Below are 19,038 nucleotides of genomic sequence, written 5' to 3' on the forward strand. Positions count from 1 at the left end.
TTTCCCATTCTGTGTCTCCCTCTCTCTCTGCTCCTCCCCCGTTCATGCTCTGTCTCTCTCTGTCCCAAAAATAAATAAATGTTGAAAAAAAAAATTAAAAAAAAAATTTGCCAAATTATATTGTCCGAGGTTGTATCTAAAAGACAGAGTATAGGGGCGCCTGGGTGGCGCAGTCGGTTAAGCGTCCGACTTCAGCCAGGTCACGATCTCGCAGTCCGTGAGCTCGAGCCCCGCGTCAGGCTCTGGGCTGATGGCTCAGAGCCTGGAGCCTGTTTCCCATTCTGTGTCTCCCTCTCTCTCTGCCCCTCCCCCGTTCATGCTCTGTCTCTCTCTGTCCCAAAAATAAATAAACGTTGAAAAAAAAATTTAAAAAAAAAAAAATAAAAGACAGAGTATAACTAGGCATTTTATGACGTTGTTTGGCTCTGAGAGCATGACTTTCTTATAATACGTGTACACCTGTTATTTGATTTTGGAGGGCCTTTTCAGGGAAATGGGGGACTACCTGTAACCAGCTTCTGGTATAAGTAAGAGTCGTGCAAAAATAAAACCCTCTTTGTAAGTGCGCACGGCCCTTCCAGAACTGTGAGAGTCTGTCCTTCAGAATCCAAACTGTGTTGACCTACTCTCTGATCTATGAATGCCTTTACCCCCTGCGTTGTACCTCGTTTATATGCTCATTTCTACCATCCCTTTTCCACTTAGATACATTATGATTTTAAGCTGTCAGGTAGGCTTCTATTTTAAAAGGCTGAGCTGCTGAAACACTGCTAGCCTTCTCTAACTGGTAAAGCCCCAAGTTCCAGGAGGTTACAGGAAAACCACCACCAAAAGTAAACCAGCTAGCTCCTAGGCTGTGGACTTTTTCATATTCTCCAGTCTCAGCCTCTGTCTTTGTGCGTGTAGAATTGTATGTGTGTGCTTGAAGCAACTAAGTTTTTAAGAAAAAATAACCAGCATCCCACCCCAGAGTACCATAATAGAAAGAGAAAAATCTCTTTAATTATAGCAGTGTTGCGGGCTTCTCCCGTGGCTGGCTGGCCACGGCATGGAGTTGATAAGCATACCGTGTCTTTCATACTTGCCATTACAACATGTTAATTAAGAGAATTCAGCTGTGGCACCAGCTGGGGATGTCTGGCTTTGTGGAAGATTGCAATTAGATGCTTTATTTTCTATTTTCTTCTTCCCCTTTCAACTTTGGTGGAATGCCTTTGAGTAGGGGCTTTTAGTCTCAGCAGTATAAATACTTTAATGTGCCTAATTATGTAATCGTACACTTATACTCCTCTGTGTACACACACATGGTTTTATGGATTTTTATCCCCTTTTTTCATACGTGAAACATCCTGCCTGCTTTTTGGTTGGTATGGTGGAGCCAGATTCCTCCATGCATTGGGCAGGAAGAAGAGAGGGATCAGAGGCAGTTTGTGATTTTCCTCTGATTATGATCTACCCCTCTGCCCCCTCATTGACCCACTGGCCCTTTTATGGGCAAGTCCTTTATCTGTCAAATAATTAACATCTCAATAGTTTCCTAGCAAAGTCAAGGTAATTTAAATAAAATTGAACTTTATAATAATATATCTTTCAGTTAATTTGCAAGTGCTGTCTTCCAAAATGTGTTGTGTTAGTTTTCCCAGTCCTCTGTTCCAGGCAGGCGTAGGGCATTAGCCTGAACATGAGAGCTCATGCATGCAGGCACAATGGAACCCATTGATTTCTAGCATGCAGCTTGTGCAAAGAAGTCCCGTAACCCCAGCTGTTAGAACCAGGACCTGGGAGCAGCTGCTTTCTGAGATCCAGTCCTCCAGGGATAGGCCATCTGCTGCCATGTGAGTGAACCCTGGGAAAGAAATTGACCACAGGACATCTTTGTGTTCCTTTTTTCTGCTCCAATCCCTTCAGTTCTTTCCCGGCCCCCCTCACCTAGGCAAGTTTAAGAAGCATGATGAATCTGCACTGGAAAACTCACATGGTTTTCCTTTCTGTCCTTCCCCTGTCCCACACCAGCATACCCTGCTCTGTTGAAAAATAGTTTCCAGAATAGGCAGGCACATTTATATGACTGCCTTCTTCCGCTGGATTAGTTCTAGAGAGCAGACTTTTGTTTTATTATTAGCAACATGACTGCATTTTAGAACTGGAAGAGTTCTTAAAATCTCATTTTATTGAAGAGGAACCCAATATTTTTCATTCCTCAGCTCTGGTTTTTTAAATTTCCATCTATCTCCTGTTAAACACGAAATCCTTTGCTGCTTTCCATGCACACACCACCTCGTCTCGCTTCTCTGCCTTTACTGGTGCCCTCATCTCCCCCTTGAATATTCTTCCCATTCTCCTTTATCCCACAGTCACAGTCCTGCTTCCCCAAAATGTCAGAGTTCTAATACCATTTCTTCCATCTTTTCTGATCTCTTCTTCATTGGATTAGTCCTTCTTCAGAACTTCCTGTTGTAGGCCATGTTGATTTCTAATGTGTGTCCTTTATGGTTACTTACTAGGTAGTAAGCTCCCAGAGAGGAGAGTAGGGCCTGTGTCTTTTTCAACTTCTCCCATTGCCTGCCACAGTGCTTTTAGAACTTAGTAAAAACTTGAAAGAGTAAATGGATATACATAATCCTTAACATGAACTCTAGGAGATAGACAGTAAATATTACCATTATTATAACCTGGTTGGGGCTCCTCTATAACTCCAAAGAGTCTGAAAGTCTCTTCAAGGACAGAACCACGTACTATTTATTCTTAAATTTCTAGCACCAATTGGCAAGTAGGTGTTTAATAGTTATTTGTTAAATTAATGAAGTAATTCCTACCAGGAAAGTGAAACCCAGGGAGATTAAGAATCAACACTTACAGGAGCGCCTGGGTGGCTCAGTCAGTTAAGCAACCGACTTCGGCTCAGGTCATGAATGATCTCACAGTTCGTGGGTTCGTGCCCCACATTGGGCTCTGTACTGACAGTTCAGAGCCTCGTGCCCCACATTGGGCTCTGTGCTGACAGTTCAGAGCCTGGAGTCTGCTTCCGATTCTGTCTCTCCCCCTCTCTGTCTGCCCCTCCCCCACTTGCAGTCTGCCTCTCTCTCTCTCTCTCTCTCTCTCTCTCTCTCTCTCAAAAATAAACATTAAAGAATTTTTAAAAAAATAACACAAATGTTTTTCACTCTTTTCTGGGTGAAAGTTATTAAACCTGTTTTTTGGAAGACAAAAAGTTAAAGGGTATTTTCTGTTCACCAGTGTGACATCTGGACATAGTTATCTACACATAGAATGGGTGAGGCTGCAACAGGCAGTATCTTCTGACCAGGAATCTTGGGCTGGTCAGTCAGAAAGTGGCTTGGCAGGGTCACAGGTCCAAAGACCAGGAGAAGCAGGGGAAGCGACAGGAGCACAGGCCTCAACATCATTAATAAAAGCACAGTTGAGACTCTACCCCTGACTCTGACCTGGTCTGGGCCCAGACTGCCCTAATCCATTGTGAGGTTGGTCTGTTAAACGATCAAGGAGTCTCAGCACTGTGCTAAAGCCAGACTGGCAAATATACAGGCTAAATCAGAGGGGAGGCAAGTCCCAGTCTTGTGGAAAATCACCTTGAGGGCCATGTGCCCTGCTTTAGACCTCACAGTTGGGTTTTAGTGGATTCTTGTTTTTAATTTTTTTTTTATACTTATACTTATTCTTTTTTTTTTTTTTTTTTTTTTTTTGAGAAAGAGAGCACAAGCTGGAGTAGGACAGAGAGAGAAGGAGACACAGAATCTGAAGCAGGCTCCAGGCTCTGAGCTGTGAGCATAGAGCCCGGCACGGGGCTCAAACCCACAAACCGCGAGATCATGACCTGAGCCAAAGTCGGACGCTCAACTGACTGAGCCACCTAAGGGCCCTGAATTCTTGTTGTTTTTAAAGTTTCTTAAAAGAGGTTTAAGTTTGGCCTTCTCAGAGAAAAGCAAGTGGGAGGGATTCACCTCCTCTGCCTGGGAGGAGGAAGGAAGTGCCCTGTCACAGACAACCTCTTAAATGACCTCCGTGGCTCCATCTGGTCCAGAACTTTAGAAAGACCCAAATGTTGAAAAGTCGGGAAGAACCAAAAAAACTCTTTGGCGAGTTTGACTCCTCATTATCCTTGATCAGCTGATGGTAGCACAGGGTGATAAATTCCCTTTCTAGGAGGTACAAAGGAAATCGAGAAGGCTTGACAAGCTGCTTTTCCTGTGGTGGCCATGTGAGAGAGTGGTCTAAGATTGTTTCAAGAGAGTCCCATCCCCCACAAGACAGAGGAGGAAGAATATCAGATCAGTGGACTTTGTAACTGTGGACTCCCTTCTACCTGTGCCCACTTGTCACCGTGTTCCTTATAACTGGTGGTTCAGAGGTTGTAAGAGCTTCATTCCCCCTAAAAAAAACCAAATTCCTTTCTGTTTCCTTTTATATCTCCTATCCCTGTGTCATGGTAGGGTCAGGCCTGACTTGAGCCCCCACAGAATGTACAGGGCTCACCTCATGGCATGTCTTTGCTAACCTTAAAAATAAAAGTCAGTTATTTTACCAGTAAAAATGGGTTTACTCGGTAATAACAGAATTGCATTTTGGGACATGCAAACTATGGTAAAACCACAGACAAGCCTAACAAAGGAGAGGAACTTTTATTTTTATGGAGAAGAAGGAGGAAGTTGGGAGGGCTTTTTTTTTTTTTAATTTTTTTAATGTTTATTTTGTTTATGAGAGAGAGAGAGACAGAACATGAGTGGGGGAGGGGCAGAAAGAGAGGGAGACACAGGATCCAAAGCAGCCTCCAGGCTCTGTCAGCACAGAGCCTGATGCAGGGCTTGAACTCACAAACCAAACTGAGAGATCAGGACCTGAGCTGAAGTCCCTGCTTAACTGACTGAGCCACCCAAGCACCTCTGGGAGTGGTTGTTTTGAATGAAAGTACATTGGAGAAAAGCAAAAGTTCCGAGTGATGATGATTTCTCATTGGCTGAGTTACAGGGGTAATCAGTTTCTTGTAGGAGATGCAGTGTTCATCTTTTGGGGCCTGCCATTGAGGATTCTTTCCACTGAGATGTTCTGTTAGGGGTCTGTGATTGACCGTTCCTCCTGTAACGGACGTGGAGTGGTAGGGCTCTCCCTTCCATCTGCCCCTTCTAGCCTCCTGAGTGTACTTTAGTGAGGCTTGTCTTAATTAATTTTCACACTTCAGACTCACAATCTGTTAGTTACACCTTGTGTGTCACAAGGAGACCCAGTCACATCTTTCTTCAGAAAGACCATTTAGATCTTTACCCCTCAATTACTGATGAGTGTTTTTCAAGGAACTGTGGTGTTTTGGTGGGTTTAGACCATCACCTCGGCTGCTCTCTGCCACCATCCATAGCTAGAAGTTGACACCAATTATTTCCTTCCGGTATTGCAGTTGGATAGTGCCTCTGTGGGTAGCAGCATCCCGTCGAGCACCTGGGAGAAGGACGCTGCCTGACTGCTGTTGGGTGGCACATGGCAGAGGCTGATTATGTGGGGCTTGGGCAAAGATACCCCAGTGACCCTGTGTGTTCTGGGAGCTGGCAGAAAGTCAGCCCACTGCCTAATTCTAGGTCACATCCCCATTCTGCATTTAGTGACAACCTTCCTTTCACATGTTCCTCCAGGAAGATTTTCAGTCTTAGCTGAAAATGCCTCTGACTACTCTTAGCACTCAGAGATTAGTGAAGGAAACTGTCTGTCTTCCCTCCCCCCCCCCGCCCCCCACTGCTCTGGGAAAACGTGGGCTCACTTGAGATATGAGCTGAGTCCTCTGGGCACCGGTAAACTCACCAGTCCACACTATTCTCCAGACAGGAATCGCTGCAACTTTTGTCAGATGTATCCCACCCCCATGTTACACTTTTGTAGGGCTTGGGGTAAATGTTTTTCAGCAGGCCTCGGTAATCAAGGAGCTTTGTAAGAGGGGAAGGACAAACCAGAGTTTGGAATCCAGACTCCTAATGCTTAGTAGCCATGTAACCCCAGACCCGTTACTCAATTTTCAAAGCTTCAGTTTCTTCATCTGAGCAAACCAAGTATTTTACCACCTTCCTGGTAGAGTGAGAAAATTAAATAGGATGGCAGCTTTAAAGTGCCCACGGTGGTGCCTAGTGATACATGTTAATTCTCTTCCTCTCTTCTACCCTGTTGAACAACAGAAATCATTAAATTTGTTTTAAATTTAAATTTGCGTTTCTTGGAGGCCTACTGTGTGTGCTTGGCACTGGCCTTGGCATTAGGAGTTACCAGTAGAGTCTGAAATGAAACCACAACTTGGATCTTTGTGCCCGAGTCCAAGCCAGACTGCTAATTACTGCCTGCTTATCGGTTTCCCTTCTGGAGTTGGACAGTGCCTTAGGCCGCAGACTGGGGCCTTCCTGCAGAGGACTAGCATGCATCCTTCTTGGAGGTGGGGAATTCTGAGGGGGGGAGGGCAAACATATATGCAGTTTAGTTAGGTCATAGGATGAAGGAAGTGAGACCAGGAAGTAGTGGTTGCTGAAAAAAAGGAAAAATAAACATCATCCACTTTCCCTTAACTCTTTCACTGCCACTCTCAAGGAGTGCATAGTCACATTTGTTCCTGCACATGGAGTGGCTTGGCTCCTAGCTCTGTTGTCATCCCACTCTCCTGTGGGCTGTGCTCTGTAGGTCACCGCACTGGGTGGGGCAGTTCAGACACCAAGTGGCCCAGGCCTGGAGGGAGTAGGATGAAGGCCAGTGGTCCTCCAGGCTGCCCTCTTTTTAGCAGCCATGACAGGAATTGGGGGAGGGGGGGGCGCGGTGTGCAGCCACAGCTGGCAGCCTGTTCCCCTGTGTCCTTGAGCTGCGAGAACAGGAGGAGGTAAAAGGGTAACAGGCCATATGGAGGCCATTTGTCGGTCAAGAGCAGCCCATGGGGAAAGGGGCTGGTGTTGCTGAGCTGCAGTAAGGGGAGAGCAAAGACCCCCAAAGTGCTTGTCCTGCTCTGTTCTCTGCCTGTGCTCTTTCCAAATGGCCAGACAGTCCTGAAACAACCTTCTTATCTTTGCTAAAGCTTTGCCCAACCCCATTCTGAAAATCGGAGGTAAGGGTCTGGTTAGCTATGTGAGAAGGCGTGTACCTCACATGTGCCAGTCATCGTGCAGGCATCTTGTAGGTGAGCAGTTCTATCATGCCTCTAAAACACTACTTGGAGGTGCGTATGCCTCTCAGGGACTAAGGCTCGAAACAGTTTAGGCATTTGACAGGGTTGCGGATGGGGCCCCTGGGTCAAACGTAGATTCATCTGGCTGACCTCCAGGACCATGCTCTGACCTGTCATGGCCCTGGTCCTGTCAGGCTGAGAGTATATTTTCATGGCATACACCAGATTTAGAGAACATGAGAGGCACCGTGCGGAGGGCTCCTCTTTGCTGTTGTCTGTTCTTGCCTCATGTCGAATCAGAAACCACATGGCCCTTTGCAATTAAAAACATGACAGTGCCTTGAAATGTGGGCAGAATTTTGCAAGTCAAAGCAGTTTTCTACTAAGCATCTACGAACTGCCAGATTCTATGCCAAGATCTGGGGATACAAAAATGAGCGGAACAAATGCTTGCCCTACAGCTTGGGTGGGTGAGTGGGTAGGTGGGGATAGTGGAGAGGTGGGGGAAGGACTGACCTGTGAGAAAGTAATTGTTGCAGAGACAACGATGTGGTGGTAGTTTATAGAGAAGAATGAAGATGTTATGGGAACACAGAAGAGGAATAATAAAGCTACTGTTTATTGAACACTGAGTGTGTGACAGACCCAGTACCAGGCGCTTCACCTGTGTAATTGTGATTAATCTGCTCAGCCACCCTGTGAGGTAGACACCTGTACTTTAGTATCCCTATTTTACAAGCAAGGAAACTAAGGAATGGGCAGATGTGCCCACGCCCTACACGGTGGGTAGCCGTCGGCAGCGTGACTCCGTGCTCTCGCTCTAGGCCCATGTTGATAGTGCTACCCTGTGCTGCTTTGTTCTCCCTGGCAGTGCCCTTTGGAATGGTTTTCTAGAGTGGGTGACCTTCGAACTGAATCTTGAGTGATGGGTGGCATTCCAGCTGAGCCATGTGCTTTCAGGTCAGGGTTTAGAGGAGAGAAACAGCACTTCTTTTGAAATGACTGTGGGTTTGCTGGCTGCTTCCAGGTTACGGGAGTAACCTGCAGTGGGCTGCAGTGAAGAAAACATTCCCCCTCATTGGCTCTGAAGCCGCTGGCTGGCATTTCCCCTTTCCTGTGAGGCGGAGGGAGAGAGTGAGGGACCCCGACCCAAGATAAGACTGAGAGGCTCTGAAGCCAGACCCATTTGTGAGTTACTAGTCTTCCGGAGCAGGGCTTCCCCTAGGTCTCTGTGGGGTTGGGATGGGAGGGTGCAGTGGGGGTGGGGGATACGGTAGGGGAGGAAGGGGGGGCCTGGGAGGAGCAGTGGGGGCAGCCTAAGCCATGGGCGGGTTCCCCCTTTCCTCCAACGCCCCAGCCCCAGAGCCACACCCTGGGAAAGGCCTGAGCTGTGGCAGTCTGGCCCTCCCCCAGTGCGTGGGAAGTTCTCATGAGAAAAGGGATCCTGGCTGGACAATGGCTTCCTGTCTGACTGCTGGGAAGGTTTGTCTTAGAGGAGAGGAAGGTTGCAAATGGCATGAGAAATTGTCTCTCCCCTCTCGCTGCCGCCTGTTTTAGACTTCTGACTATTTGAGTGGGGGGTCAGGAAGGCGGAAAGCCAGGGAAATCCATGGACAGAAGCAGCCCTTGGGTATCTCTTGAGTAAGTGAACTCCTCCTGCCTGTTTCCCTGTTCCCGCTACACACCCAAGGCAGGAATCTGCCCAGATGGATGCAGGAGCTTCTGTGCAGACAGGATGCTTTCCTCAAGCCTCTCACGCCTTGTGCTCAATTTAAAGCCTCCATGGCTACATGTAGGACTTTGATGAAGGAACCTTGAGTAGGTGGGTGAGGCCAGCAACTCACCCAACTCAAAACAAATTTGCAAATGTCAGCAGAGACCTCAGAGGTCATCTGGTTCAGTACCATCATGTACCGGAACTGAGGCTCGGAGAGGCCACTGCCCACAGGCAGTACCCTTTGTCACTGGCCTCACTTTTCAGGATGTGGATGTGGGAGGAGAACCTGTGCCCGCAGACCCTCTGTTTCTGCCCAGTGCCGTGGAGAGGGAAGTCAGCCTTTCGGGTTCACACGTGACTCTGCCCCTTTCCTGCTAGGTGGCCTTGAGCAAGTTTCTGAACTTCTCTCACACTCACTCAATTTGCCCATCTGTATAATACTGTAATAATATGTTTCTTACAAGGTCTTTGTGAAGCTTAAATGAGTTACACATGTAAAGTGCTTGGAATGGCACTTGGCATTTATAGTAGATGGTTAATAAATATGAGCTGTTAGTACTGAGATTTTTAAAGGAGGCTTCAGAAAAAAAAACTTTTCACTATAGTCAGATGTGATTATTACCCTGCACCCCTGCCTCTTTGCATTTGTCTGGAATGCCCAGTCCCAACATTCTTGGGAGGTTTTCATGAAGAGAATCACCTTCTCTTTGAGCCTTTTCACACTATAGTATGACTTTTCCTTTCACATATAGAGTAGCTAGGTGTTCCAGAAGCTCCAGGCCTAGTTTATCAGGGTATGAGCCACAGAATGGAACCTGGTGTCCTGCCCTCCCCTGCAGGCCCAGGTCAGCTTAGTGGTCAAGCCTGCAGCCTAAGAACCAGAGTAGAGTGCCTGTTGAATCCAGCATCATTATTTACAAATGTGTGTTTTGGGGCAAATTACTCAACTCAGCTGAGCCTCATTGTTCTTAGGAGAAAATACAGTCCCTGCTTCATGTAAAGAGAGAACTCACAAGTGTGCCTGGCACATGTAATAATCTATTTGCAGTAATTATTACTTTCCTTGTTTTATGTCCAAAAAAACAAAAACCCCAAACTCCACATTTGAATACCCTTTTTGTCTGTTTTTACCTTGCTTTTTTCTCTGGCTCCGCTTATAATAAACCGTTGAGGGCTACAAGTAGAAATTGGACCTTCACATATCAAGAAGGGATTTTGAGAGCAAGCACATAAATAGTACCTTTTAAAACAACCTTCTGGGGGGGGACGCCTGGGTGGCTCAGTTGGTTGAGCTTCCAACTTCAGCCCAGGTCATGATCTCACAGTTTATGAGTTCGAGCCACGTGTTGGGCTCCGTGCTAACAGGCTCAGAGCTTGGAGCCTGCTTCAGATTCTGTGTTTCCCTCTCTGTCTACCCCTCCCCTGCTCATTCTCAGAAATAAACAAACATTAAAAAATAGAACGACCGGCTAGGCTCCTGGGGGGGGGGGGCCCTCCTGCCCCTGTGGTGTGCTTCTGAACCTTTCCACTGCTTTCAGATCGCCAGACTCCCCCTCTGACTCTCAGACAAGGACTCTTCTCCTGGATCTGTGCTGTCCAGTACAGTGAATCCAAGCCCCATGTGGCTACTGAGAACCTGAAGTGTGGTTAGTTTGAGTTGAGATGTGCTGACTTACTATGGAAAAAAAAATTAGATATCTCTTTAAAATAGAAAAATTTATATTTTATATAAATTAGGTTAAATAAAGCAGATTATTAAGATTAATTTCATGTGTTCCTTTTACTTTTTCACCATGGCTACTAGAAAATTTTAAATTACCAATGTAGGGGCGCCTGGGTGGCGCAGTCGGTTAAGCGTCCGACTTCAGCCAGGTCACGATCTCGCGGCCCGTGAGTTCGAGCCCCGCGTCAGGCTCTGGGCTGATGGCTCAGAGCCTGGAGCCTGTTTCCGATTCTGTGTCTCCCTCTCTCTCTCTGCCCCTCCCCCGTTCATGCTCTGTCTCTCTCTGTCCCAAAAATAAATAAATGTTGAAAAAAAAATTTTTTTTTTTAATAAATTACCCATGTTGGGGTGCCTGGGTGGCTCGGTTAAGTATCTGACTTCAGCTTAGGTCACGATCTCGCAGTACGTGGATTCGAGCCCCGCATCAGGCTCTGTGCTGACAGCTCAGAGCCTGGAACCTGCTTCAGATTCTGTGTCTCCCTCTCTCTCTGCCCCTCCCCCGCTCATGCTCTCTCTCAAACTTTGACCCTCCCCTGCTCACACTCTGTCTCTCTCAAAAACAAACATTAAAAAAATATATAAAATTACCTATGTGGCTGCATTATATTTCTGTTGGACAGTGCTGCGCTGGATGTGTGATATCCATCCATTCCTTCCTCCCATCCTTATTTTTTCTGATCCTATTTCTCTTCTTTGCCACTGGTTCTTACCTTCCTCTGGTTGCCAGCAGTGCTCCTTACCTGAATTAGATGGTCTCTGACAAGGATGGCCCAGGCTAATAGAAGAGTTCACCTTTTAACACTTCCTTCTTTGCTTTGCATTAGAGTTGGCCGTGTGTGAGTCTGTCCTCTCTAAGCTTTCTGAGGGCACAGTCTTGTCACATTTACATTTATGGCCTCCTAGAGCAGCCTGTGGAGAGATGGGGGCTCTGAGTTACTACCAGAGACATTTACAGTTCTGCCTCCGTGGTGTCCCTGATTATTACGACTGCTGTGTGGGTGTGCTGGGTTTGGGGAAGCCTTTTTCTTCTCCCCTTAATTCCCAGGAAAGCTTTTCTCCAGCCATCCTTTCTTTGGATGCTTTGATTAAGCACCTACTTCTCTGTGCTTAATGTTATGTTCTAAATGCTACTGCTCTGATTTTAGTCTAAAACTACATTATTTCAAACTTGTGCATGAACACTGACCAGTTTCTTAAGCCCTCAGTCAGTGTTTTAGAGTATGGTGTTTTCTTGATAACTGACGTCAGCCAGAAATCTCTTTTGTTGAGTCTTTTTTTAAATGCACCAGGTATTTAAATGTCTATTTGCCTTCCTCACACTGACCTTCACACTCCCTACTCTTCATACCTCATTTTGAAGGGGCTCAAGTGCTTGTTCAAGTGTGTTACACTGAACAGTTTGATCCGGGGCCCTCTCCTGGAGCTCATTTTGATTTGCTTGTTACGGAATCTTACAAAGTTGGTTTTGTTTATTGCCTCCTCCTTCTAAAAGGCTGGTCCTCAGGACACAAAAGCAAAGCCCATTTAGAAGGGCTAATCAAGGGTTCTTGTTTTCTACTGAGGGTTGTAGGCTGCAGTGACTTGGAGGTGGAAGGATCAGCCAGCTTATTTTGCATCTTCTCCGTCTGCATCCTCCCCAGCTGGCTGAATCGTCTTTCTCTGAGGCCCCTGAAGAACTACTTTGCTGCTTCCTGTGCTTACTGGAGGCCTAAATGGTTGTAGGAGATAATGGAAAGCAGAGAAGGAAGCTAAGGAGAACTAATTGATTTTTTTCCTGTAAAATTTCTATCTTCTGGCTTTCTCCCTCCCTTTTTACAATTACACAGCTTGACCAAATCAGATGAGTTCATTGTCTTCTTGCAGTTTAGAACCGAGCTTAAAACTCCCTCTGAGAACCTTGGGTTGTCAGAGAGAGAGGCTGAGATTAAGATTAAGGTAGCCTCTTGCCCAGGATGGTGGCTTCCAGAAGCCTCTGGATGATTATTTGCTCTTCCTGATGTTCTTCCATTTCTTGTTAACCCAGGCATCACTGAGAGGGTCCTTTTGAACACCTCTTTTATAATATTTAAAAAAAAATTTTTTTATGTTTATTTATTTTTGAGAGAGAGAGCATGAGCAGGGGAGGGGCAGAGAGAGAGGGAGACACAGAATCCGAAGCAGGCTCCATGTTCTGAACTGTCAGCACAGAGCCTGATGCGGGGCTCGAACCCACAAACCACGAGATCACGACCCAAACTGAAGTCGGACGCTTAACCAACTGAGCCACCCTGGCGCCCCGAACACCTGCTCTTTGCCACAACTCTCCCACTCTGCTGTTTGCCTGGGCAAGAAGGCCATATTTTTTTCTTGTGTTCTTGGTGTCTTGCCCCCTCCCCCCCCCCCTTTTTTTTTAACCTCCATAGCCTCCTTACTTCCCTGGACCGGGGGCAGCCTCTTTGCAATGCTGAGCCCTATGCATTTGACTGGTTTCCTTTAGCCTTCACAGATAATGTAAAAGAACCTATGTGCATGTATTTGACCGTACTAGGGTTGCTGTACTGTTGACAAACTTTAAGGCTCCCTCCAGCTTTGTCCATCTTTGATCAGATTCAGTTCTTCTTATAATTCTGCCCTTCTCAAGACCCCTCAGAAGCTTCCCTTGTCCTTTGAACATGTTACAAACACCTTCTGTTGCAGTCAAGACCGTCTGCAAGATGGTCTCATTGCTTGCCACTTTTTTTTTTGCACTAAACTTTCCTTATGCTAGGTGATCTCAAAGGTTCTCTAGATTTGGGCTTTACCGGCAGGAATACCAGCAGCAGGAGTGGCTTTAGAATCTGCAGCTTTTCCTCTGAGACCATCTTTCCCAGCACATTGGACCTGTGAGTGGGTCCTGCCTGCTTTCGGAAGCTGCCCTGGGGTGCTCAGCATTAATTATGCTGAGGAAATGACCCAATTAGACACAGTGCTAGGAGAGCCAGGGGATCTGTGGCAGCCTTGTTGCCCTGAACAAAAGAGGGAAAATGTAAAGAGTAAAGCAGTTTACAGAGGTTCCTTTGGAAATCCAGCTGGACAGCTTTTTGAACTAGTTGGCCAAAGTTGCAAGAGGCACCAGGAGTGTGGTGGGTCTGTCTTCCTCCTGTTTAAGACTTTGGGTGAGGTGGGTGGCGTGGGAAGAATCTGGAGAAGGCGTGTCTCTAGAGGGCACTGGGGCACTTACTTGGGCTCATCTGCTAGTTTCAGAGAAGCTGCCCAGACCTCTTCTTGTGCATCCCTGTGGCACCCACCCTGGCGTTATTGTCTGATAAATCTTTATAGATGAGTCTTTTCTCCTCATCTCAGCAATACACACCTTGAAGGCAGGAGCCATCATCTCTTTTTCGACATGACCTACCCCCCAGCCTGGCTGGCAGTCTGCCTGCTTACTGGCAGTCTTTAGGTTGAAGGGAAGTGGTATTTGATAAGAGGCTGTAAGGGCATCTCTGTGCAAGGGAGCAGTGGGCAGTCTTGTGAGTGGGAGAGGGTTCAGTCAGGCTCCAGGTCTGTTAGAGGAAGTGGGGAAAAAAAAAACAGTTCTTATTTTCATACCGATGTTCTTGTGATAATCAGGATGGGGGCAGGATATTTGTCAGCAAAATCAAATGTCCTTTGGAATTTTCTATCTTGTATATTAGTAAGGCTTTTGGAAAGTTGAAGTTCATGGTACCTGGCCATCCTGCCAGCATGTCTTCTCCCCCAGCCTAGCCTTCCAAACAGAATTTCCTTTAGTGCCCCTGTTGTGTAGCTCCTGTTAGGGCTAAGCACACCCCACAGTCCATTGCCTGACTTTTAACTCTGCAGCGTCAGTCTAGGATTGGAGGTGCAGGCCATGGAATCAGAGGTCACCCTTCTCATCAGGCCGCTTAGACCTTCCTGTTCCTCTGACTTACTGCTACAACTCATCTACACCAGGGTTCTCACCACACTTGGACTCCGTTTGCCTAACTGACCTGTTTGAAAGGAGGTGACCAGGACATGCATACTTCTTAAAGGCCCACTCAGCTCCTGGGGTAGAAGCAGTGTCTGCTGGTGGAAAGAGCACAGGTTTTAGAGTCAGAAGACTCGACCCTGCTCTCGGGTCTGCCCTTTACAGTGCCTTACGCTTGGCTAAAGTCATTTAACTTCTGTGGGTCAGTGTCCTCATCGACAAAGGGGAGTAATGATAACTAGGTCTTGGAGCTGTCAGAATAAAGGGATAGAAGGTGAAGATGCTTTTAAAGCTAAATAGTCTCGCCTGAGCGAAAGCTGTGGGCTTTACTGTGGGATGGAGACCAGTGCTGGCGGGGACTTCTCCAGTCCGGAGGAGGGCAGTACATGGGGGCTTGGGAGGGCCAGGAAATCCATCAGAAATCCCCTCTCAGGCCACGAAGGCACATTTTTATCACACCATGGCGTCTTTTCTGGTATTGTTATCAGAAACAGGGCTAACGTTTCCCTTGCACAGGTTGACAGTGTTTTACCACCTTTCACTCTGATTCATTGTGTGTTTCAGTAGGTTTTATGAAAACCATATGATGTGCTAGGTCTCTGAGTTCACGACTGTCAGAGTCTGTCACTCCCTCATGGGTGTGGTTCTCCCAAGGCACATACAGAGCAAGAGGGGAAATGTTGCAAGCAGCCAGACTTTCCCTGCGGCCATCGTGCTTCCTTTGGTCACTGGCAACCTGAATTTCCAGAGTTTGGCCAACAGCCTTTTAAGAGAATGGCTCTCAGATCCTCCTGCATTTCCTGTCCTCCTCGGCAGCACGGACAGGATCCCACTGGGAAACCTCACTGCTGTATCCCCACGCACTCTCTCTCTGTCTTTGCAGTGTGTTCCCTACCCCCGGAGCCAGAGAATGGTGGCTATATCTGCCACCCCCGGCCCTGCAGAGACCCCCTGAATGCGGGCAGCGTCATTGAGTACCTGTGTGCTGAAGGCTACATGTTGAAGGGTGATTACAAGTACCTGACGTGTAAGAATGGAGAATGGAAACCAGCCATGGAGATTAGCTGCCGTCTCAATGAGGGTCAGTCTGGCAGATGAGAAAGGGGGGCTGCTGGGGTTCTGCTTCCTTTAAGCTGATGGGAAGTGGCGCCCACTTCCTCCAGAGCACCTGTGCTGTGGGCGGTGTAGCTCCTTTGATGCCCCTCAGCCTCCCTTCCTTTGGGATTTCATGTCTTTGTAAAAGACGTTTGGGGTTGCTGGTGCGTGTCCCACTGCATTTCAGCTGAGCCACCGAGGGGCTTGGTAGCTTTATCAAGGCATCTGTTCTGCTTTGTAAAGTCTCTTTGATGCTTAGGATCTCTCGTTTGCCCAGCCAAGTGCTGGTGACCTTTGGCCATGTTCTGCTAACACCTTCTGGAGTGTCTCTTTTATATTATTTTTCTTTGAATGGAAATGGACTGTTTGTTATAGAGCTACAGTCCAGCTGGACAGAAGACCCCTCCTGCCTCCTCCTGTCATCCATGACAGGAAAATCCAACTGTCTGCAGGAAAGTATGTGTCCTACAGCTGTCTTCGTGCCTCACACTCGGGCTCCTAGACCATGACACCCTAGAGATGGATGGGGACCAGCCTGAGATTTGCAACTGAAGTTACAGGGTCTTAGAACAGGGGATCACAGCCCAGTTCTTACCAGTTTTCCTGCCACATGTGGGGAAACATGGGTGGGACCTAGGATGGTGGAAGGCTGTGTCCATGCACATGGTTGATGCCTACCAACCTGCTACTGAGGACAGGATCAGAAGTGGTTAGTAAAAGCCAGATCTCTAGGGGCATGTGAGGTTTGGTGTGAGATGGTCCTCAAAGGTCTGAAGTGAAGAGAATTTTAGATTCGAGAACAGGATGGGGAAATGACCCCTTACCTTATGTGTAAAAGCTGCTCCACACTTAGACTTCCAAAATGGCCATGGCCATGGCACCGTGCAAGGGACCTTTGACGAGATCAGCTATGGGGCTCACATGTTATGGGTCTGGGCACAGCACCCTTCTGATGATGATTTTATTTCTGTAGACAAAGATGCCCACACATCACTTGGGGTCCCCACGCTGTCCATAGTTGCTTCCACTGCCAGCTCCGTGGCACTCATTCTCCTCCTCGTGGTGCTGTTTGTGCTGCTGCAGCCGAAGCTGAAGTCGTTCCATCACAGCAGGTGAGGCCCGTGGTCGGGGGGCAGCGGGCATCGCCATGAGGCCTGGCCTTTGACTGCAGAGGGGTGCTTGTGGGCCTGGCAGCCTCTTCTGATGTGTGTGCCCAGGGGAAGGGGAGGGCCCTGCCATGTGTTCAACTCCTGGATATGCCTGGCACTGTGCTTATCATTTTGCTTATCACTAGCTTAATCCTCATTGGATCACTGCAGATAAGGAAGCTGAGGCTCAGAGAGATTAAGTCAAGGTCGTGACTCCTCTAGATGATGACCACCGTGGAGATTTGGACCCAGACTTGTCCAACCCCCAAGCCTTGTCATTTGCCCTATACCAGTGGCTCTCAAAGTGTGGTTCCAGCAGCATCAGCATCACCTGGGGACTTGTTAGGAATGAGAATTTTCAGGCCCCACCCCAGACCAACTGAATGAGAAACTCTAGGGCTGAGACCCATCCATGTAGTTTCATAAGCCCTCCAGGTGATTCTGAGGCAGGCTCTGTGTGCGAGCCACTGGCCTGGCCCCCTAGTTCCCAATCCTGACTGCACATACAGGCATCTGTAGGGAATTAAACACAAATACCAACACCTAAGCCTCTATCCCCAGGCATTCTGATTAATTTGGTTTGGAGTGGGAGCCTAGCATTAGTGTTTTTTGTTTTGTTTTTTATTTTATTTTTTTTAATTTTTTTTTTTTTTAATGTTCATTTATTTTTGAGGGAGACAGAGCGTGAGCAGGGGAGGGGCAGAGAGAGAGGGAGACACAGAATCCAAAGCAGGCTCCAGGCTCCGAGCTGTCAGCACAGAGCCTGACACGGGGCTCAAACTTACAGACCGTGAGATCATGACCCGAGTCGAAGTCGGACGCCCACCCAGGCACCCCTGTTTTGTTTTTGTTTATTTTTGAGAGAGAGAGAGGGAGAGAACGAGTGGGGGAGGGGCAGAGAGAGGGGGAGACAGAGGCTCCAAAGTGGGCTCTCTGCTGTCAGCATAGATATGGGGCTTGAACCCATGAAACGTGAGATCACGACCTGAGCCAAAGTTGGACGTTTAACTGACTGAACCATCCAGGCACCTTGTGGCATTAGTGTTTTTTAAAAAGCTCCCAGTGGTTTTAATGCGCGGCCAGGATGGCAACCACTGTGCCATACTGTGCTAGAAACAGAGGAAGTGGGGGTTTTTGCCCACCTTTGTCACTTTCCTTTTTCCAGTTGAGTGCGCTGCCCACAAGTCATCCCAGACTGGGTAGATGGGGGAGGGGGTGGCAGTGGTGGGGGACTGGCCCTGAGGGTATCCCTTAGGGGAAACTCTGCCCCGGGGCTGTCACGGCCCCCTGCAGTTTTTTTGGGCTGCCCCGGCAGCTCCTCATTCCGCTGAGAATAGTTGATGTGCACTCACAGCCCTTTATCAGTCACTGTCGTCATCCACAGGCACAGAGGAACAAGCTAAGTTGTGTTAAATCAAACGCTTCCTGGTCTGGAATTTACAGACCAGGCTCAGGCTAAGTTTCATCTTTGTGTACTTGTGTGATTTTTCTTTCTTCTTTCTATTTTGTTTTTTTCAGGGGCCGGTGGGGGGGGCGGCAGGTAGTAGCTATTTGTTTTTTCAAGGTTGTTACACAGTTCGTAGAATGAAGAGGAACTACTTGAAAGAATTGGCTATTTCCATGTAAAGTCAAGCTGATCTGTTTGTTGCTTCATCCAAATTAGGGAGTATTTTCCCTTTGTAGTTACCTGGTAAGTGTGTTAAAAGTAATTGGCTGATTTTGCCTGACTTGAGTGGAAGAAAGATTTATTTGTTTGTTTGTTTGTTTTTTATGGGCCCTGTTCAAATTTTGTACTGTGTTACACATATTACTTTTTTTAAATTAAAGGTTTTTTTTTTTAATGTTTATTTACTTGAGAGAGAGACAGAGAGAGAGAGTGAGCAGGGGAGGGGCAGAGAGAGAGAGAGAGAGACAGAATCTGAAGCAGGCTCCAGACTCCAAGCTGTTAGTTGGAACTCACAAACCATGAGATCATGACCAGAGCCAAAGTCAGATGCTTACCCAACTGAGCCACCAAATTAAGGCACCCCTTAATTTTTTTTTAATGTTTATTTATTTTTGAGAGAAAGAGAGACAGAGCATGAGCAGGGACGGGGGGAGAGAGAGAGGGAGACACAGAATCTGAAGCAGGCTCCAGGCTTTGAGCTGTCAGCACAGAGCCCGACATGGGGCTCGAGCTCACAAACTGTGAGATCATGACCTGAGCCAGAGTCGGATACTTAATCGACTGAGCCACCCAGGCGCCCCCACGTATTATATTACTTT

General features: G+C 47.4%; 1 protein-coding gene across 4 annotated transcripts in view; it reads left to right on the forward strand.

The window, feature by feature from the left end:
* The window catches only part of SUSD6 (sushi domain containing 6), a 98,756-nt gene that overhangs the window by 70,999 nt on the left and 8,719 nt on the right, over window positions 1-19,038 (forward strand). For all 4 annotated transcript variants that reach the window (XM_043556446.1, XM_043556448.1, XM_043556449.1 and 1 more), the window contains exons 3-4: window positions 15,414-15,611; window positions 16,599-16,737. In XM_043556446.1, the coding sequence (XP_043412381.1) occupies window positions 15,414-15,611; window positions 16,599-16,737 (337 nt within the window). The remainder of the gene's footprint in view (window positions 1-15,413; window positions 15,612-16,598; window positions 16,738-19,038) is intronic.

The sequence above is a fragment of the Prionailurus bengalensis genome, chromosome B3, assembly GCF_016509475.1.
Source record: "Prionailurus bengalensis isolate Pbe53 chromosome B3, Fcat_Pben_1.1_paternal_pri, whole genome shotgun sequence".
Classification (NCBI taxonomy): Eukaryota; Metazoa; Chordata; class Mammalia; order Carnivora; family Felidae; genus Prionailurus; species Prionailurus bengalensis.